A 22,308-nucleotide genomic window follows, 5' to 3' on the forward strand; every position below is an offset into this window, starting at 1 on the left:
TTAGGAAGGTCAGTCCAGATGATAAGCAATGATATATATTTATAAAATACATTTGCAATAAACAACATTATGAATGGTGCAAGAGATGCAACACTTGCATCCACGTGTGCATTTCTGTGTAAGTTTGTCTTTTTTTCCTCAGTCTTGTAGGAGCTTTGTGTGAGGTGTGTGTGAGTTCGGCAGAAGAAGCCTACACCCTGTATGAAACATGCAAGGAGACACTGAAGGCCAATGCTGGCACCATTTCCAGAAGGTAGTTCGAATAAACCCATGTTGAGTAAACATAGGCCAAGTAATCTGTTAAGTGAATAACTTTGAATGGATTAATTACAGTAGAGCAGTGGATCACAATAGAGCTAAGTGTCTTACACGAGTGATTTGAGTGTTACGTATAGCTTTAGATGTATCTGTGTTGTTGTTGTTGTTGTTGTTACAGTGTCAACCAAGCTTTCCCTTCTTTTTAACTGCACTTCATGAATAAATGGACTTATTGTTAACTACATGTTGATGGTGTGTGCCTCCCCTCAGATGTAGTTCCCTTTTCTCATTGGCTGTCGAGTGGAAACCTCATCCAGAGGAGGCGGAGTCAGAGGTCTGCTGCAGCCGACTGCAGCTGTTCAGCCTGGCAGGAGGAGCCAGCAGCACTGACCTCAGAGGGTCAGTCACATTCTCATATACCGTCAGCTCAGCTATCTAAAAATGACATCCATGATCCTAATGGCTAGCTTAGCATGGATTAAAACACTATTCTCACCATTATCTGGATTTGAACCAATGTCATTTATTTAGCACTCAACAGTCATGTACTATGAGACCTATTCAGGACTTGTGAACACAGTCTTTGGAGTCCTCATACAAGGCATATAGAAGAGGTATTTATTGGAGTTCAGACTAAAATCTATATTTGTACTGTATGAACCGTAAAGAATGTTTATTTTCTGATTCACTAGCACAGAAATAGTATACTTTAAAGACATATGTAACACATACTGATACAATTAGTATGTGGTGTTAGGCAGTGGTAATAGTTGAATACTTCCCAGAGTCAATCCACTGGTGAAAGTTGTGGACCGAAGCCAATGTGAAGCCTCAGCAAGCGACAGCAAGTTCCTCCCTTTCCTCCTAAATGAGGCCTTAACAGGAAACAGCAGGACCGCCCTCATCTACTGCATCCAACCTCAAGGTATGAGTGATCCATCCATCTGGGCCCAGCACCACCTACTCAACTATAGTGCTTCTGGCAAAGACATGACTCTATTTCTCCTTTAGGTCTCCTGGATGACGAGACCCCCTCTGCTTTAGCTCTGGCCCAGAGAGCAAAAAGTTTGTTCACCAAGGCCACTGTTAATCGCTGGTGCCCAAGGGCAACCGAGCAACAGATCAGAGATACCATCACAGAGCTGAGAACCGTGATGATGTCACAGGGGGGAAATGAGGTTCACCACACCTACAGGCTAGCAGAGCTGATCCGCAACCTGCAGGTAATGCATTATTAGATAAGTATCACCGTCTTTACCTGTGCCAGGGCTAATTGAGTTCATAGCTGAAATAGACCTTCCTGCGATCTCGCCGGCAGATTGTGAAAAATCAGTCGTGGGAGAAGAGGAGGGAAGAGTCAAAGAAGATAAAAGGCGAAACACAGGTTTCTACCAGTTTACTTTTCCACACCCAAGCTTTGACAACAGTGAAAAAATTATGTGTGATCCCAACTAAATGAAATTGTAATGAAATTGTGTGTTTTTCTCCATGTTTTTTAGCAGAGTTGTCTGATGCCAAAAAGCGACTGGCCCAGCAGTGATTCCAGAGAGAGTACACACACAGTGAAATATTTACAACAGCAGCTGCAACATGAAATGGAGGAACATATTAGAGGTAATTTGTTATAATTATGAAAAATGTGTCAACTTTTAAATAAATAGGGACATCTGTGATAGTGTGTGTGTGTGTGTGTGTGTGTGTGTGTGTGTGTGTGTGTGTGTGTGTGTGTGTGTGTGTGTTTCTCATGTGCACAGAGGGTCAAGGGAATGTAGAGAAAGTACAGGAGAGAGTTTCGAGAATCCAGCAACTGAGGGAGGCTCTTAAAGAGGAGATACTGAAGAATGAGCCCGCTGCAGAGAAATCTGACCTCTGTCAACAGGTAACACGCTCTGTTTAAGTCCTGCCAATGTTAACACAAGACACTGCAGGTAAACAGAGTAAAAATGGTCACAATAGATATCATGAAATTATCACATATTATCCATAGAATCCAATGTTTGCATTGAACATATTTTGGCTACAGCCCTTTTTTCGTTTTTTACAAATCAAGAAATACTATGTAGAGGTCTTATTGTATTGAAAAATAATGACAATGGCAGTTAAAGGATATAGGAGACATATAAAGACACAAACAGACAAGGTTTAGTCAAATAGACACCTTAATGTAAAATTGTAACCTTTTATTTATACTAGTAGTATGAAATAATAGTTGTTCGGGAAGCAAAATACTGCTAAAAATCTCATAATTGACCAGTGCTAAAAAAAAACATTATTTTTTTTGCCTGCGGTGTCTCGCCTTAAATATAATATTGTACAGATCTAGATCTGATAGGAGAATGTGTTTACAGGGCTTTGTGAATCCCCAATTAGACATATAAACAATATATTTTTTCCTGTGCGAGTGCGGGCGAGCCACACTAACACATTTATTTTCGCCAATTTAATGCTCAGTCTCAGTGGGAATACAGCAAAGCACAAGAGCGGAGGAAGCAACTACATGAGGACCAAAAGAGATTAATTCAGGAGGAGGTGGAGAAGATGGAGAGAGACTTGGCACAGGAACAGCTACCGGTGAGATAATGAGATACACTGTTGTTTAACGTTATTCACTTTACGATCTATCTTAGCCCGGTATGCTGCTGAGTCAGTTTAAATTAAAGCAGAGGTGGATTTATGGTGGGCAGAAGGAAAAACCTCTGCACTTGCAAGTTAATTCTGTTATTTTCTTGCATTACATTGGTGGTATAGGGTGGGGGGTTTAATTTCATCCCTTCCCCTGGCAGACAGAGGGTCCCCAGAGAGAGCTGTTGGTGCTGGGCAGAGAGCGGCAGGTCCTGGTGCTACAGATGGAGGCTATGCGCTCTGAGGCCCAGCAGGCTGAGACAGACCTGAACCATCAATATGACACACACCAAAGAGAACTGCACTGTTTAAGGGAAGAGAGTCTGCAGGTAGGCTATACTGTAGGGCTTTGGTGGATCACTGAGAGAACAACCGATTCATATTTTATTATCACTTTTACGTATTCTCTTAGATGAGTTAGTGATTTAGGTGGCCTGCTGAAAGAAAATGGCTGTGTTTTGCTTGAGTAAAAAGCCAATCAATCAGAGTATAATTTTGGTCCGAGTTTCTAAGAACAATGCCATTTGTATTACATGTATTATTAGAATTAAGTACCATATGCCTTAACATATCAGCTCCCAAATTAAAGCTCCACGGGTCTCCTACATTTAAATTGATTAGGAGTAACCAGCAGGGGCAGCAGCTGCAAAAATAGTAATCCCTTTAGAATAAATAAATAAATCTTTCCCAAATAAACTATATACCAAAAATGTAAACAGTACTTAATGTAATAAAAAAAGGGACTGGATTTTGCATAATTACACTGCACATCAGGGACAACGATTCTACGTGAAAAAAGAATAAGTATTATTTAACAGATGCCTGATACAGAAGGGGGAATAAAATCATACAAAAAATGAAAGAAAACAATATACTTATTACATAAAAATGTGTTTTGTTTAGTGAAAGCTGCAGCGGGTTGATAAGGTGTTTACATGTTGAGTCAGGCCTCTGTTGTGCTGTGTTGTACTGTTCCCCAGGTGTTCAGAGTGTTCCGTCAGGTGAGTGAGGAGCAGAGGAAGATGTCAGAGGGCAGGTACAGAGGCGTGCTGCTGGAGGCTGTGCAGGACGCAGTCTACCTGTCTGCACGCAACCAAGAGCTGCAGGCTGACAACAAACAACTCTGCAAAGGTGAGTGTTGTTTAGGCCAGCTGTTTCATTTCAGATAAAAGCTTCCCGTAAACCTTAGTAACCTGTGAATCAATATAGCAGCAATGACCAAGAGCGAATTCTTCCTCCCACCAGCATTCAAATATTTTTTTTTTCTTTTACAGCACTAGGAGAGTTGAAGGACATGTTAGCTGTGCGCAGGGATCCTAAGGCTGAATAACAATGAACAAATGACTAAAAGATGTTTATGAATCAGTGTGCTTGATGTAAATCATGACAAATAAAACTTTTTATTTTTTTTTCTTCAATTTATTTTTTTTTTATTTACACACTGTATAACACTTTTTATTATATTATCTTTGACATTGTTCTTGGCAGAGAATGCAATATAAAACAAAATCACCAAGAAGACAATAGCAGCACTCCTCAGAAATGTAGAAGATATGATAATCTTGACCTGCATTATTGTTTGAATGTACTTGCAACAGTGAAACAGAATTCTAAATTAAAACAAAACAAAAATACGATTTAACTTGTCAAATTAGGCATGAGCTGACGTGACTGGTCACACATAATAGGGTAACAAATCTAAAACATGCGTTGGAAGGCAGATAGATAAAAAGGCAGAAATCGAAAATCACATTTGAAAATCAAAAACAAGGGACCAGAATTATATTTGGGGTTCAGGGGGGCCCTTGGTGCAGACTTAACTACCTGTAATAAAGATAAGCTGCCAGTCCAATCATAGCCACGGGCAGGAGGAAGAAAGGTGTGAGCTGTAGCCCTAAGACGGCCCAGGACAACAGAGCGTTAACCAGCATGGAACAGGAAATGACAAACAGTCTGGTGATGCCGCTGCCATGCTTGAGCACCACGGACATTAGCAGCCCGTTAGCCGCCTGCCCTGCTATAATGGCCCAAACTAGCCCTGAATATCCCTCCAGAAAGCTCTTTGTGCCCTCTACAAAGAAGGAAGAGAAGGAGGAGAGCATGTTGATGACCACTCCAAACACATAGAGGTAGAGATTCTGCAGGCTAAGGGGCAGCCTCTGGCTCTTCAACACCCTCTCAGTGTAAACCGCTGCGAGCCCTGAAACACAGCAGTACACCAGCACAAGGAAAAGCCCCCAAGCTGTTACATAGAGCCTGGAACCTTCTTTTTCTTCCTCAGCTCCTTCTTGGGCCTTCTCTGGGTCTCCTTCTAGATCCAGGCTGCTGTATGTGTGGCACACGCCCGCGCACATGAGGAGCCCCACAGCCAGCCACTGAGCTGGCCGCAGCCTCTTGCCCAGGCAGAAGGAGTACAGCAGGGCGGTGGAGGCTATCTTCAGGTTAGAGAGGACTTGGTAGGAGCTGGGGTCCATGTAAGCCTGCATGACCACCACCAGGTTGTTGTTGAAGGCGTACAGCAAGGCAGGGATTGCATAGGGCGCGACGAGGGCTAGAGGTGGGGGAGAACGTAAGGCGGATGTAGCCCCAGTTAGAACCAGAGTCGCCAGAGAGATGAAGAGTTTGGTTAACTCGATCATGACCACACACGATGAAGGGTTGAAAGGGACTTGACCAGCCACCTTGGTGAGAGTGATGAGCGGCGCATGAGAGCCGTAGATGAGGACCATGAGGCCAAAGAGGACTGCCCACTGAATCTTTTTAACCCACTGTTTCCTAATCTTGGCCGGGGAACCGTGACCCACATTAGGGATCACAATCATCCTGGATGTCAAATGAAACGTTTAATTTCTAACAAATGTGAATGCCAGCTGCAGTGCAACAAAAAATACTTTTTTGTGTTTTTTTTTAAATAAACAACTATAAATCTAGACCCTTTAAATATCAATTAATAAATACTAATCTCTGTATAGCTCTGTTTGTATGTATGAGATGGAAAATTCGATTCTAAAACCTGACCGGCTTAAATAACTGCTCCAGGCAGCAAAACTAAGAAAACCTATGAAATGTGATGGACCAAACATTAAAACCTTGTAGGCACAATGTTTCACATTTTGTGTTCACATTACATCGAACAGATATAAACGGAAATTAAACAGTGCAGTATTTAACCAAACCTGAACCAAAAAATTCAAATAAAAGCCAGTCTTTGACGTTGAGTCCCCAATGAAATTCCAGTTACATTATTATATCCATACTCCATTCACAACAGGAACCTTGAGGGCTGTTCCGCCAAGAGCCACTGACGAGCCAGCAGCTATGTCTTGATTTCTTCCCCTTGTGCCTGTTGTGTGAGGCAGGACTAGTGGTCACTCCGCACCAAATTACTTTGGTCCTTTTTTCAAGCTGTTCATGTAGTCTTTGACGGTCCTTTCGATGTTGGGCACTGGATAGTTCTGTGCGGCGTACAAGCCCGTGAGTGTTCCCAGCACCACTCCCAGGACGGCAGAGGAGCGCAGCTTGGCCACCACATAGCCGGCCAGGAAGCCCTTCAGGAACGGAGATCCCAATACTGAACTGCCCTAAGAAAACAAAATAGTGCCATGACTTTTTAGCACAGTTTGACAACGTATAGATGGGTAAATAAATGTGTTCCTACCGCTTAAGTCAAGTTAGATTTAAGACTTTTTTACTGCCACTTGAAAGGAAATTAAAGAGCAATTTTAGAATTATAACCAAAATGGTTAAGAAAAACAACATCATATTCATTCATGTGTTTTTTTCTGGTATGAGAGTTTTATTCACCATCAAAAATATACTTAAAGATAGATTTCTGCGACAAGAGACATGTTTTGTAACAGGAAAAACTGTCTGCCTTCTCTTTTCACATTGCCTCAGACACCTGCATCAGACTGTAAAACTGTATGATCAATAATTGTCTTTTTTTCTCCCTCATGTGCCTCTCAAAATATGCATATGAATATCTAAATTCTTGATTACTGATGGATCATACGAAACAGTTAGACTAAAAATGTATTAAGAAATACAGTTTGTGCAGGGTCTATGTGCATAGAGGCGTAAACGCCTTTTCACAACAGTTGATAACAACGGTGAAATTACTCTGCTCTTATGTCGTTGATCAGAGAAAGCTGGAACAACTTACCTGAGGGATTCCCACAGAAACCTCGCTCTCTATTCGCCTCTGGATTTCCTCCAGTTGATTTTTGAGCTGCGTCAAATCCTTCAACTCTTTCAGTGGATCCTAGAAATGAAAAGCAACGTGTTAGACATTACACCGGTAATTTGACGTTAGCTAAATATAGTTCAAGTTAATGTTAATGTAGGGACTAGGGATAGCCTAGGTTGCTTTAGGCTACAAATTGACCATACGATAGTTTCTGTCACGAATTTCGCACAAAGAGCTTTTCTCTCGCAATACAGCGATAGTGTCGTCGGAGTTTTGCTGCTTAGTTTACAGCAACATAACTTATCTAGACAGCTAATTTGATAATAAAGCGACCAAGGAGGCCTAACCTAATTTCACAGCCAGCTGCTGCTGAGAGGAAGCATTTTTTTTACTCAGTGGGCCCCACTCATTTAGCAGATACTGTCATCAGACGAAACGTGTGAAATTAATACATTAAAATCCAGAGCACACTAAACTCACTCACCTTGTCATCCGCCATCTTTGCTCGGTGAAGGCGATCAGTGCTCGACGCATAAGCCTGAGACAATTTTTCTTTCCCCCTTCAGCTCGATTTGTTTGGTCTGGATGTTATAGTTGTGTTTAGGTATGGTTTTATTAACCAAATTTTTAGTCTATGTCTAAATACGTGGTCCCGATAGTTAAATTTTGTTCTCGTTTATCTTCCCCTGCACAATGCACTACGTGAAGCCTACAAAAAGTCCCTTATCCTACTGATATGGCATATACTTTTTTTCTTAGAATCATATATTTATCTATTTAAATAAGGTGGGCAGTATTCAATGTGTATTTGTATAAGCTTTTTCTGAAAGATGCATACCTATTGATCTTCCTTGTAACGTTACACCACTTCTGTAGTCATTACCGACTTGACAGTGAACTGCGCCTGTCAGGTCGATTCATGTACCTATAAAGAAAGGGTCGATTGGGTCTGTGGCTGTGGACACACTCTGCACTCTGAAGGTCTATGGGACGCACGCGACGCTTTCACGTGTCAAAAACGTCTTCTCTGATTGACCCAAACGTGTTTATTCCGCAATTTGATTGGTTGGGAGACCATAGCAACAACCGCCATCTTTTTTTTACAGGCTGACAAGAAACGAAGCTAGTTTTACAGATATTATGCGTCTAAAATCCTTGGTTTCTCATGAAGTATAAACACATTACAGCATATTCTACCGTCGGCGCAATGCTGGAATGTTTCAGTGACCTGTGAAGGTTGTTCCGAGCAGTTTGTAGAGCCTCGAGCCGTCGTAGGTAAGGCTTCAATAAGAAGGCATTTCATTGGATAACTGGCTGGCTGTGCAGGCAGTATGAAGACACGCCATTAAACGTACTTTTAGAGCAGGGAAGGACCAATGTTTTTAACGTGTTAGTGCTTTAGTAGTCTCTCTTTAAGAGCCCTCTGCATGACAAGTTTTATTTTCACTATGACACTGTGGGTTTATTATCCCTGCATGAAGTATCAACCCGTTACACATTTTTCTACACTCTGTTTATTTTATTAGACAAAGTATATTTCATCAGCTGAGATAAAGCTAAGGTTACGAACTGACAGAGCTATAATAAACTTCAGTGCTTACGGAAAAGTGACGCTGCATAATAATCATCGTACTGTTAAGACACATCGTTTACAAATGAAGCTCTCAGAAGCACAGTATTGCAATATGCAACTCAATACACATGTAATGTTATCTCCCTTGTTTCAAAATTGTCTTAACTTCCCTGCTTTACGTTCTGCCTGTATGAAGGACCAACCAACTAATCTCATACTATTTTTGGCGCTAGATCTTTGGAAATCATGGAGAAAGTGGAGGTGATAGAGGTTATGAAAGTGACTGAGGAGGTGGAGAGTTGCTACAGCCAAATGGAGGTGACGACCCCAAAGAAGAGGAAGAGCAAAGCCCATGAAGACAGTGTGGAGAAACCAAAAAAGCCTAGGTAAAGTACATAGCCCAAATTACTTTTCCTTTGCAGAAAAGAAAATCCAACTTAATGTGTCCCCCACTTATACATACTTATCTACATATCTCTTTTAGGTCTGCCTACCTGCTATACTACTTTGATGTTCACCAGATTATGCAACAGGAAATCCCAAATCTGCCACAATCAGAGATCAACAAGCGCATCAGCGAGAGCTGGAGAAGGCTCAGTGTGGCTGAGAAAGCCTTCTATTTGGAGAAGGCCAAGTCCGAGAAGGAGGGCATAGACACAGTAAGATACAGAGATACTGCTTCATTGTTGTTATGTAAGCATTCCAGTGTATCTGAATATCTGTGGAGCCTTTTAGCTCAGAATAAAACATTTTCATGTCATGTGAATTATAACGTTTTGCCAGTATTGAAGAAAAATGTAGAGGTCATGATTGAAATTACTACGTTGATCTTGTAAATGATCAAAAAGTAGAGAACGATGTACAGAGAAGTCTGTGAAAACCAAAAAACAAAGTCAGAGTTTCTTTGACCTAACCGTGACTGTTTTCCTGTTTAATACATTCTAATAACTGCTGGGATAGTAATGTATATTCAGAAAAAACTAGTGTGTCAATAAACCCGGCCCGTAATAGTAAGTATAATAGTTTATGACAGTGCCAAGCCAATGTTGTTAAAAGGTTTGCCCATGATGGAGAGCTTGTTTTGAAATAGTCTGTTAAGTATATAAGGGCCCTTCTTTATACATATGCACATCAGAATATTCATGTTCTTATCTAGATTGATTTAATTTGTTATGACTATATTTGCCTCATGTCACTACTACTACAGATAAAGTCAGAATGAAGTGACCCATTAGTATGAAGAATCACAGCAGATATTCACTGGTGTTTAGTATCACGTCAAAATGATTATTTGGATAGTCATAAACAATTTCTCTCTATTGCGCTCTTCCCTCAGTCTCCCAGCCCCTCCAAAGAGCTGCCAGGCTTCCGCAAAATCCTCCCCAGAGCCAGTTACTTTGTCATGCCTAAAGGCTGCACTTCCAATACCCAGCCGGGAGACACTCAGCCGGAGGTGAGCGCAGAGTCTTTTGACTGTCCTATGGAGGGAGGCCTGTCTTCAGTGTCTCTGCCCCACGAGCCCCAGTATACAGCCCTGGGGTTGGCCAGTGAGGTGGAGCTGTCCGAGCAGCCCATCGTTGTTGAGGACATAGCAGAGGAAATGACAGTGGCTTCTCAACCACCCTCTTCCTTCACTGTCTCATCCAAACCTCTGGTCTGCACTGACGCCCATGTCTCGCACATCTCTGCTGCTGACCTCATGGCCAATGGGCTCACGCTGAAGGGAAACAAGGCTGGTGGTGGCTACAGTCGGGCGATGGTACAGCAGATACAGGGGGGAACTACACAGGTTGTTGCCGTCATACCCAACCAGGTGAGACTTTATTGTCCTTCTACCAGTCAGCAGAATGTAATTAATACATTTAAAGGTGCAGTGTGTAAAGGGACTAGGTAGAAATGGAATATAACATTCATAAGTATGTTTTAATTAGTGTATAATCGCTTAAGAAAAAAAGAAAACAAAGCTTTTTATATCTACAGAGGAACGAGGGCCGCCGCCATGTTGCCCTGCCATGTTTCTACAGTAGCACAGAATGGACTGATTTAACAGCCTTATACATTTTTATATTCAAAACAATAGGTGCGCCGGCAATGCAACTATTGAAAGACGAAGAAGAAGTACTATCAGCCTCATCACTCGATTTTTGGAAAGACTTGAGTCAGTGGTGGATGATGCCATCTTTAGTAACTACCTTCTTGTCCTTGATAGTCACCGTAGCTTCTGTACATTTTCGGAATCAGAGGGGTAGAGATGGAGCGTTGAAATCTAGAACATTCACCACTAGCTGATGCCAAAGTACACCCTTATTACACATGGCACATTTAAGGATGTATTGGGGCAAGTTACGTAAAAATAAATGTAGCTCACCATTTTAATAACAAAAAAAGCTATTATAGTGAAGTGATGTGTCCCTTGCTTCAGAATTTGCTGGAGCCCAAGTCTATGGCTGCCGTACGCCCTGTAGGCCCAGTGATGATGGTCTCTGTTGGAGCCAACATAGACCGAAGTGCCAAACCTTCATATATGATGGTAAGCACCCACATTATACACCCATCTCCATCTTAATACATCCCAATACTGAAACTGGGAAGTGTAGTGTCTGCACATGGCATCAGTACATCTGAAACATCATTCTTGAGATGGTTGGGGTGGTAAAAGCAGTTGAGAGACCAACTTTCATGTTTCTTTTTTTTTTCGCAGCCTGCAAAGACGTACACCAGGAGAGGTCGAGGGAGGTGTCTAAATCCTGGATGTGCATTTGTGTACGTCACCCGCCACAAGCCACCAACGTGCCCTGAATGTGGGAGCCACCTGGGCGGAAAATGGATACCTGCTGTAAGTGTCACTACACAGGAAGTGTAGTCTTATCTGAAGATCCCACCGCAGTACATTGATCCAGTGTCCAGTTTTGACATCCTGTTCAAACAGACTTACTTTTTTTTAGGCAAAGAAAGAAGCTGCGTCCAAGCAATCGCCACGGAACGCTGAAACCAAGCATAATGAAAGCGGCCAACCCACTCCTCCCACTTCTCTGGAGGGGAATGCTGATCTTAGTAAAACCAACACTACGGGGAGCAGAAAAGAAGGGCAGGTTCAACGGTCCCCTAGAAAGCAGCCTGTAGTTCATGTCGGAGAGCCACCAGAGGGCAGCACCACCAAGGAGCAGGACCAAACAAAGTGAGCTTCCATCAAGTTTTAACGCCACAGTGCATGACTGGTAGGCAGTCAGCTTCTATTAGAATATCAAGCACATTATGTTTGCCAAGTTGACCACAACTGCATGTGTGCTCTCATGGCTTACTTTACACCATTTACAGAATTGCGCTATAATACGCAATTTCTGTTTATTTGAAAGACCGGACTATGTAAATTTGTGGGATGAAAACCTTTTGTTAACATGAAAATATGGCCACAAAAGGATTATAATATGTGTGTTGTTATGGCAGTGTTTTTAATCTAATTCAAAATGTGTATTACTATGTACCTTGACGTACTTTCCCTCTGTCATTGAATAGACAGTTGAATGACAGCCTTAAAGTCACGGCAGTTCAAGTTCAAGACATAAGCAACGCCGCTGTCCAAAAAAGGCCTGTGAGACCCATCCTCCCCGCCTACTACAGCACAGGTGAGATAGGAAGTGTGCAGCACGCAGGCAATGTCTGCTGTCAGCGATAGAAATCACATATTGGCTTTCCTTTTTCTGTTACTAGGCCGCGCTTTGTTCCAGATCATAACTGTCCCGTCTGACAAAGGAAAATGTCAGAGTGCCAACGACAATAAATCATCCACTGGTACTGTACATCCTTTGATTTTTATTCATAATTCTACTTTATTTCATGTATTTGTTTAGTTTAGTGCAGTTAGAACACTGTTTATTGAATGTTCATCCAGTGCTTTTCACCACTTTTTTAACACTACTACATTTTCCCACTACTACTACTTTTGTTATACAGAGAGGAAGTGATATGTCTGCATAGGTGACTGTATTTTCTGAGGTTTCTGCTCTCATATGATGTGGTCTTTTTTCTTTAACCACAGTACCTCAAGAGAGTTTCACAGGTCTGAAACCCAGCACTTTGAAGCAGCTCGGGCAGGTTGTCCCCACGACCGCAATCAAACAGGTTAAACTCACACACACAAACTCCTAGCAGTGTTGCACTAAATCGAAATGTGAAAGATGCAGATTTGGTTCAATGTTTTTGCTTTCTGCAGGTCTTTCCACAGGACTCTTCTGTGTCAGTACATGGAAGCCAGCCTGCGTCTTCATTGGCCGATAAGAGAGTGAATATCTTGTCGGTCGTGCCTTTCAAACAACAAGCAGTTTCCAGCTTTGTGAGTAAACTGATAGTCTCTCTGAGATCTAGCCTGCTCTCAATTTGTATTATTTTTGTTAAATCACACTCAATGTTCTTTTTCAAAGAGATATCTGTCTGTGGATATACCTTCTGTATTCATTTGTGGACTTTTCTTTTAGGATTTGGGACTGTCTACAGCGCGGGGAAGGGGTCGGTGTAAGAATCCCTCTTGTGACTATATGTATAAAAACAGACACAAACCAGCAGTGTGCCCTAAGTGTGGCTTTGAGCTGCCCCAAAGGAACGCCAAGGGAGCAAAGGTGAGAGCTTGCGTCCTCTGGATTCTTCTCAGGCATACGATTAGCTTCCAGCTCAATCGCTTCCCCCTTAATGAGTCACAGCACAACCTGGGATCCCTATGCAGTTGCTTCTAAGCATTCATAAATCTGGCACTGATGATGATTCGTTTAACCTTGTAAAATGTATTTAGGAATGCAGCGCTGATTGGTAGCAACCTCCAAATGACTGTATCTCAATGTTGATTGATGAGGGAAACCTCAGTGTCCTTCGAGTATGAATAAAGGCTGATTTTGTTTTCCCTCTCTCAGTCTGGGACTCTGCTGGACCCGTACCAGGCTCTTACTCCTGCCCAGAAGGACCTCCAGAGGCAGAACACCCTTCAGTTACTGCATCGCTTTGTTCAGATCCCAGAGAGTGAGACAGAGCTGCAGGAGACACTGAGTCTCATCCAGGAGCTCAACAGCCTCCAGATAGTCCTGGTTCAACCAGGAGACCAGGAGCATGAGGACGGAGTGGAGACAGAGACACTGGTCCAGTCAGGCTGGCCTCAGTTCTATGAATCAGCGGCTACGCACTGTGGCCTGTGTAACTACCCTCTCTTCAAAGGAGGGCAAAGGTGAGAAGATGGGTTAGTTGGAAGGCCAGGTGGAGCACAAGTGGTTTATTTCTATTCTAGTTTTGGACCATAATTACTGGCATGTTGTTGATGTCGTGTGCCCTAATGTATGCTCTTGTGTGTGTTCTTGTACAGTGCCGGTACTGTTGCTGGACAAGAGGACTGCTGGCTCCTGACAGAGACACTGATCCAGACAGCCTCTCTCCAGCTCAAGGTGTGCCTCAACCTTCAGTGTCTGGCTCTGCACAGCTTCACTGACCTGCATTCAGGTAAAGGGCAACACTCACAACAACAACAACAACAACAACACATCCTGTGTTTCCCGAACGCTACTTAATCATGTTTACTTGGCTTCACCCTTGTCATATTACCATTACTAATCTTAGTCACATATTAATAGATTACTTCAATGTGATGCATCTTGCGGTCTCTCTTTCACTCGCATCCTAAACAAATGCACGCGCCGCCAGCATGCGCTAGCAAAGATCTCTAGGACAGCAGGCACTGGTTGGAAATACACTGCAACTTTTGTCCAAAGGGGCTGCTAGAATCAACATAAACTGAAAGTTCCTCATAGTAACTTTAAAATGTCTGGCTTATTCAGCTATTTATTTATTTATATTTATGTATAGTCATATACTGTAGTCTCCAGTGTTTTAGTGGACACTCTCAGTAGTTTAGTATAGGAAAGGGCTACGTAGATATTGGCAGCAGTGTTTCATACGGTTTTGTTTTGCCAGCGTCCTCTGTGAATTATTAAAAGTATTCCTTTTTTGACAGGTTTGTTCAACATCGGGAACAGACTGCTGGTTAGTATCGACCTGTTCCTGAAGATCAGGTCCAGTATCAAACTGGGACAAACCCCCTCTCAGGCAGCGAGGACCATACTAGACCACAACCCCAATCACCCTGGTGAGCACTGGCTTCAACTCTACACACACACATTCTGAAACTTTGCTGGCTTCAATTTGCCCAACATCTTTGTCTCCTTCTTTGTCATTAGTTCAGACTCTGAGTCCAGAGGAGTTTTCTCAGATTCAGGAGCTTCTCCTGAGCGGCTACTGGGCCTTTGAATGTCTGACCGTGCGCGATTACAACGATATGATCTGCGGCATTTGCGGCGTCGCTCCAAAACTGGAGATTGCACAGCGATACCCAAACAACGTACTGGAGCTTAAGAATGTGCAGGTAAAAGATCAATGGTGATACAGTATGGAAGCCCAAAATAGTCATCTTGACCACATACTTAGACCACAAACATCTGTTTAGCAGGGAAGGTGTTAGGTGTATGTTGGCCTATATGCTCCATACTGTGGTGACCAAAACATTTGGTTCTCTCCACAGTTCACCTGGCCTGAGTTTTCCGTCTCAGACGAGGTGCACGTGGATGACTTCTGGCTGACCATGGAAAGTGAGGCCATAGAGCAAGCGGCTTTCCCCACAGACATCCCTATCACACGGGTGGACGCTTCCATAATCGCCCCCTTCATCCCTGCACTGATGAGGAGTAACACTGTCATCAACACAGAGAAAGACAAGGTCCTGTCACAGACACAGCAGCCCTCAGGTACAGTCAGTACTGTTGATTAGTGAATGACGTATGTGCCAGAAAATGTAATGATCCTACCCATGATATGATGTCCTTTACACAGATGTGATAAAAAACATTCCAGATGATAACATGCTCCGTTTGGTTATGGGTACGTCTAGCAAGGATACAGTCCCCTACAAAAGTATTGGAACGGTGAGGCCAATTCCTAAATTTTTGCTGTAGACTGAAAACATTTGGGTTTGACACCAAAATATGAATAAGAGACAATAGATCAACATTTCAGCTTTCATTTCCATGTATTTACATCTGGATCGTATAGACAACACATAAGATAGCATTATTTTTAAAGGAACACCACATTTTTAGGTGAGCAAAAGTATTGGAACAGATAGACATAAAATAAATTAAAGTGAATAAAACTTAATATTTTGTTGCAAATTCTTCTCTTGTATAACTGCATCAAGCGTGTGACCCATTGACATCACAAAACTTTTGCATTCTTCTTTTGTGATGCTTTTCCAGGCTTTCACCGCAGCCTTTTTCAGTTGCTGTTTGTTTAGGGGGGTTACTCCTCTTTAGCAGGTAAAATGCATGCTCTATAGGGTTTAACTCTGGAGATAGACTTGGCCAGTCTAAAACCTTCCATTTCTTGACCCTGATTAACTCCTTTGTTGTTTTTACAGTGTGTTCTGGGTCATTATCTTGCTGCACGATGAAGGATCTTCCAATCAGTTTGGTTGCATATTTATTTAAATTGGCAGACAAAATGTTTGTGTAAACTTCTGAGTTCACTTTGCTGTTGCCATCATGTGTTACATCATCAATGAAGATAATGAGCCCGTCCCAGAAGAAGCCATGCAAGCCCAAGCCATGACATTGCCTCCACCGTGTTTCATAGATGAGCTTGTATGTTTGGGATCATGAGCAGATCCTTTCTTTCTCCAAACTTTAGCCTTTCCATCACTTTGGTAAAGGTTCATCTTGACAGCAACACAGTAACACATGATGGCAACAGCAAAATGAACTCAGAAGTCTACAGGAACATTTTGTCTGCCAATTTAAAGAAAGATGCAACCAAACTGATTGGAAGATCCTCCATCATGCAGCAATGTAATGACCCAAAAAAACTGCAAAAACAACAAAGGAGTTCATCAGGGGCAAGAAATGGAAGGTTTTAGACTGGCCAAGTCAATCTCCAGACTTAAACGCTATAGAGCATGCATTTTACCTGCTAAAGAGGAGACTGAAGAGAGTAACCCTCCTAAACAAACAGCAACTGAATGAGGCTGCGTTGAAAGCCTGGAAAAGCATCACAAAAGAAGAATGCAAAAGTTTTGTGATGTCAATGGGTCACAGGCTTCATGCAGTTATTGCAAGCAAAGGATTTGTGACAAAATATTACGTCTTATTCATTTTAATTTATTTAAAGTCTATCGGTTCCAATACTTTTGCTTGCCTAAAAATGTGGTGTTCCTTTAAAAATAATGCTATATTATGTGTTGTGTATCAGATCCAGATGTAAATACATGGAAATGAAAGCTGAAATGTTGATCTATTGTCTCATATTCATATTGTGGTGTCAAACCCAAATGTTTCCAGTCTACAGCAAAAATAAAGGAATTGGCCTCACCGTTCCAATACTTTTGTAGGGGACTGTATATGGTATATAATACATGTTTTTAAGTATGTGGATTTTCATCATCTGTTTAAGGCGATCCATCCGTTTTGGTGCGTCTCATTCATGATGGTCAGCTGAGACTCGACAAGATTGAAGATCACAGCGAGGAAGAGCTGAGGACAATACTGGAGCGCTGCGGGGCCACCATCAACCCAGGCTCCACCAAGGTGTGTGTGTGTGTGTGTGTGTGTGTGTGTGTGTGTGTGTGTGTGTGTGTGTGTGTGTGTGTGTGTGTGTGTGTGTGTGTGTGTGTGTGTGTGTGTGTGTGTGTGTGTGTGTGTGTGTGTGTGTGTGTGTGTGTGTGTGTGTGTGTGTGTGTGTGTGTGTGTGTGTGTGTGTGTGTGTGTGTTTTTTACGCAGAGAGACACAAACTTCACCATTTGCTTGTTCCCACATGTTTTTTTTTCTGTTCTATGTTAATAACTGGACATAGAGGTGTCATGGAAAATACAAGCTAGCCTGAGTGTTACTGTTTGAGTATGCAGTAATCATGGGATAACTCCTTGGTATGGGGGAGAGTGAATCTTCTGCACCCTGGGACTGGTATGACTTTAGTGTCTTGTTCAAGGGTATTTCAGCTAGTTTAAGATTTGTTTGCTATAATGGCAGTATGAATTGAGTTGAAAGGTTGTTTCTTTATTCACCACAATTAAGTACATGTTTGTCCTCTTTCTGGTGTGCTTGTATCTGTGTGGAAGTGTGCTGGAATCAAAGCCTCCTTCTCCATCTCCCTCTGTGCTTAGAATGAGCTGCTGGCCTCCCTGATCTCCTTGTACACACTTGTCCATAGTGGCCTCTCCACAGCCCCTCAGCCCCCTCCACACCTCACCGCTGGCAAGCTGTCCATGGTCTGCCCCCACAAGGTAGAAAAAGAAGCCCTCTCATTCTTTTAATTTAACGCCTAGTCACATATTAAAAACATCCTCACACAAAATGTAGCGCTTGAAAAAATCCAAATCCGAAATGTGTTCATAGTAGAGGTGGGCATAGATTAATTTTTTTAATCTAGATTAATCTAGATTAATTTTGGAATTAATCTAGATTAATCTAGATTAAAATGTCTCATTTGAATTCATTCATAATATGTGTGTGCTCCTAAATAATGACTCAAAGTAAGTCTTTGAGAACGTGTTTCTCAAGCCAGGTGGCGCATCAGACCAGGGGCTCATCTCCTGTTTCCAACATGCATCACAAACTGCTTGAGGAAGCTGTTCTACTATGATAATTGGTGATGAAAATAAATAATGTTCAACAAGATGTTACATAGTAACGCGTTACCGGCATCGGACCTCTTTTTTCAGTAACGAGTAATCTAACGCGTTACTATCTCCAAACCAGTAATCAGATTAAAGTTACTCATCAAAGTCACTGTGCGTTACTTTTTCTGTCATTTTCCTTAGTGAAACATTTTACATAACTGCACAAGTGACTGCGATTGCGATTTTATGTAAATAAATGTGCGCGCATGTGTCTCTAAACTCTCCAACTGCTCCAACCGCTCCTCTCGTCTTTTTGGTAGCGCCCCTCGTCTCTGCCATGCAGCGTGTGTGTGTGCCTGTGCCTGTGTCTGTGTGTGTGTGTGTGCAGCAGCATTACGGCCGAGTCGAACTGTGGCGCAAAACAAAGTTTTCCCCCCGATGAAATATTGCGTCTGCTATGGGGATATTTAGGATTCGGGTACGGTGACGTTGACGTTGAAGAGATAGAAGTGTTTAAAACTTGGAAATTTATAGTCACGTGGCGACCGGTGGCCACACACACCCACCCTGCGTTCCAATACCCGATTGTGTCGTGGGCAAGTGATGGAGAGAGAGAGAGCGGCGGGTGTGTGAGAGACGCTTCGCCCCTCGTCTCTGACATGCAGTGTGTGTGTGTGTGTGTGTGTGTGTGTGTGTGTGTGTGTGTGTGTGTGTGTGTGTGTGTGTGTGTGTGTGTGTGTGTGTGTGCGCAGCAGCATTACGGCCGAGTCTAAGCTGAACTGTACAAATGACTGGCTCCCTGAGCCGAACAGGAGGTGGAATAAGAGATTAACGGCAATATTTTTTTTATCGCCGATAAGAGTCTGGCGTTAACGCAGCACGTTAACGCCGATAACGGCCCACCACTAGTTCATAGTCTATAGAAAACCAATATAATAAATGTAGTTTGGAATGGTTTTTCAGCGTTTCCTTGTCTCTCCTGTACCTGTGTTCAGGTGGTGTGTGGCTCTAAGTGCTTGGTGAGAGGAGAGACGGCTCGGGACCATGTGGACCTGCTGCTCTCCTCTCGCTTCTGGCCCCCAGTCTATGTTAGTGACTGTGCCCGTCAGGTGGCGCTCTGCACTGACACACAGTATCCAGAACCAGCAACCCAGATGTGGGGCAGGAACCAAGGCTGCTTCTCTGACCCTTTTGAAAAGCCAGAGGTGAGCCATTCAAATTCATTTTAAAGATGGAGTCAGTGATTACGGAGAATGGCCTAGCTTTTCATTTACAGTATCCTGAAACACAGACTTAGCTTGTAATACAATACATTTGTTTGTATGTGAAAAAAAAAAATGGACGTGTCATATATTTGTTTCTATCATGACGACTCAAAGTAGGTTGCTATCTCACACAACTTCTTCCCTTTCTTCTTTAGTTTGTGTCGTGTGCTGAGCTCCAGGAGCAGCCGTACAGCGCTGACCTGTCCATGGTAGCAGAGAACCAGCAGGTCCACCCCATCACCAAATCATCTAGCTGCTGGCTGGTTCATCCTCCTGGGGCAGCCAATGAGACTCCTGCCCTGGCAGAGCACCACTCCATGGCCCTCTGCAGAGATCTAGAACCTTACATTAACCTTATGGCTGAGAAGGAAGAGGAGGATGACGAGGGTGAAAAATGCAAAGAACAGACGGACAAAGCTGAGAATGACTCCACAGAGAAATCTGAGGAGAGTTACTCAGTTAGCCGCGCGCGGCGGCAACCTGTGTCTTTCAACAACACGGCTTACTACTACCTCTACAACCGTCTGGTAGACTTCCTCACCAGCAGAGACATCGTGAGCCAGCAGATCAACCAGGTGGTGAAGGCCTGCCAGCCTGGAGAGGTGGTGATCAGAGACGCTCTGTACAGACTGGGAGTGGCACAGATCAACACAGAGAAAGAGGAGGAGGAGGAAGGAGGAGGGATGGAGGGACAGACGCAAGAGGGAGGGACAGAGACCTATGAGGTTGTGCTTCTTGAATAAGAATTAGGGCTGTCAGCGTTAATCCGTTTAGCACCTTGTGTAAAACAGAATTAAAATATCACTGAAGTACTTCAATTATAGGTACCACATACAACCTAAGAATACTGTACTAGTGCAGAGCGCTTTGTATATTTCTTATTGTGGAACAGTGTTATTCTTCCGAAATGTATTTCACAGAATAAGCACTTTGAAGTTCTCAACACCACACTGTTTTTGTAGCATTTATTTTCTATATTATTTTGTAAGTAGACATCGTGTTAGCTCACACTCATTGCAGTCCTGATTTGAAATACATCTAAAAGACAAGTTCAAGTCATTTGTTTTTGCATTCATTTGATTCCCAAACAAGATACACTGGTAAACATATCTTTACATTATTAATATGGAGTTGAAAAATAATAGAATTTTAAACATGCCATACGTTTACGATATTAACTATGGAAATTCTGCGATTAATCGCGATTTTTAAAAGGAATGTAGCGTTTGACAGCCTTAATTAATTCAGGATGGACAATCAACATGGAGGCTGAGGGATGGAGTGAATGTAAAGTGCATGCAAGGTCAGTGGTCCAGATAATAATGGAGGAAAAAGGGGATCCCACGAGAAGAGACGCAAGGGCTACGAAGGATCTAAGAGATAGCTACGGTGCTAACCCCAATAAGTGAAAAAGCAGTTTATAATGTTGGAGAGTACTTAATACTACTTAGTACTATAAAACAGCAAATTTAATCAGCTTTACATTGTTATCAGGTTTTACTGATGTGAGGAATTAGGCTGAATGTACATATATAAATATATTGAAGTGGGTTGAATTTTGCAGAACCTATCATTTTTACTGTGAAGACAGTAAAACAAAATAAAATTTCAGATTGCAGGTTACGAAAAAAAATTTTAACCACCGACTATAGTAACAATGAGAGTAAATACAATGTTGATGGAGACTGAATGTAAAAAATAACCATTTCTAATGACTAAAGGAATGTAAGAATAGTTTTTGTTTGTTGAAAATTGAAAGTGTGCTTGAAGGTTGAGTCCTGAATGAGTTTCAATGCTCTCCTGTGGCTGAACGAATGTAAAAAGTACTTTAATAACTGAGCCTGTTCAACACTATGTGTATATTTAACCACACAATTCTACTTTGTATTTATTTCCCTTGTTATGTCCAGCAACTATTCTGCTTTACCTTTTACCCTTCTACCTCTCGCCTGCAACCTGTTGCCTTTTTGAAACATGATGATAAATTATGAATCAGTTGGACCGAATTGAAGCATGGTGATGGATTGGTGGACCTTTGTTCTCAAAAGAGATCCATTTGAGGACACATGAGAATGGTACATTTATTTCCTGTCAACCAAACAAGTAAGCCTCTGAAACTAAATTGAAGATATGTATTGAACAGATCTCCCTGCCTAAAGTGCTTCAGAAAGATGACTTTGTTTTGTTAGTACTGGTCCCTAACGCTTTGCTTAGCTGCAGCATTGAGACTGTCCCTGCAGTTCTATTGAAAATGGCTTCATTTGCCTGCTGGTCAAAGTATAATTCACTATGGTGTAATGGTTAAACTGTCAAGAAACTTAAAAAAAAGGAGGAGCATTTTTTTTTCATCGCAATGCTTCCATTTTCCAGGAATTGTGTAATTGAGCTAAAGATGTAAATAGAAATACTGTCTTCTAACGTGGCTGTAGGCAATATTCTTTGCAGAGCAATGTTTCACATGCTGAATTAGCCATAGATATGGATGCAGCTGTGCCAAATGCTATCCACCACCTCGACTTGCAAAAACATTACAAAACTGGACATATTCATAATGACTGTTCAGCCTTTATGGTTTTTAAAAAAACGACATGTTGCTGCTATTCATCTTCATTTGTGAGGAAGTATTTACTGGGCTTGAAATACTTTCACAACATCTCACAGGTCTGCTGTGATTTGGCACACAAAATGCCAGCAGTGTGAGGTACTGAGGCAACACCATTGTTCTTCCAATCTTTGCACTTTTTTATGAATTCATTAGTCCAT

At 42.2% G+C, this 22,308-nt stretch overlaps 3 protein-coding genes across 3 annotated transcripts; 1 reads left to right on the forward strand and 2 right to left on the reverse strand.

Annotated features, from left to right (window-relative positions):
* Positions 1-4,343: 4,343 nt before the first annotated feature.
* LOC307256659 (putative UDP-sugar transporter protein SLC35A4) lies at positions 4,344-5,702 on the reverse strand (the record flags this gene model as incomplete). The annotated part of the gene is made up of 1 exon (XM_080035711.1): positions 4,344-5,702. The coding sequence occupies one exon, from the start codon at positions 5,700-5,702 to the stop codon at positions 4,701-4,703; it is 1,002 nt and encodes a 333-aa protein (XP_079891837.1). The 3' UTR covers positions 4,344-4,700.
* Positions 5,703-6,244: 542 nt separating this feature from the next.
* Positions 6,245-7,565, reverse strand: LOC307256903 (SLC35A4 upstream microprotein-like; the record flags this gene model as incomplete). Its single annotated transcript, XM_080036019.1, has 3 exons — positions 6,245-6,461; positions 7,043-7,141; positions 7,551-7,565. 3 exons carry the CDS (start codon positions 7,563-7,565, stop codon positions 6,264-6,266), a joined length of 312 nt encoding a protein of 103 aa, XP_079892145.1. The 3' UTR covers positions 6,245-6,263.
* Positions 7,566-8,193: 628 nt separating this feature from the next.
* Positions 8,194-20,288, forward strand: hmgxb3 (HMG box domain containing 3; the record flags this gene model as incomplete). The annotated part of the gene is made up of 21 exons (XM_080035953.1): positions 8,194-8,341; positions 8,873-9,025; positions 9,124-9,298; positions 9,976-10,452; positions 11,062-11,169; positions 11,341-11,496; positions 11,591-11,817; positions 12,156-12,265; positions 12,351-12,431; positions 12,679-12,761; positions 12,865-12,972; positions 13,115-13,255; positions 13,544-13,851; positions 13,987-14,120; positions 14,632-14,763; positions 14,855-15,039; positions 15,196-15,418; positions 17,115-17,248; positions 17,825-17,944; positions 19,276-19,485; positions 19,701-20,288. Exons 2-21 carry the CDS (start codon positions 8,886-8,888, stop codon positions 20,286-20,288), a joined length of 3,840 nt encoding a protein of 1,279 aa, XP_079892079.1. The 5' UTR covers positions 8,194-8,341; positions 8,873-8,885.
* Between the last annotated feature and the right edge of the window lie 2,020 nt (positions 20,289-22,308).

Source organism: Ammodytes marinus (genome assembly GCF_949987685.1).
Source record: "Ammodytes marinus genome assembly, chromosome: 10".
Classification (NCBI taxonomy): domain Eukaryota; kingdom Metazoa; phylum Chordata; class Actinopteri; order Uranoscopiformes; family Ammodytidae; genus Ammodytes; species Ammodytes marinus.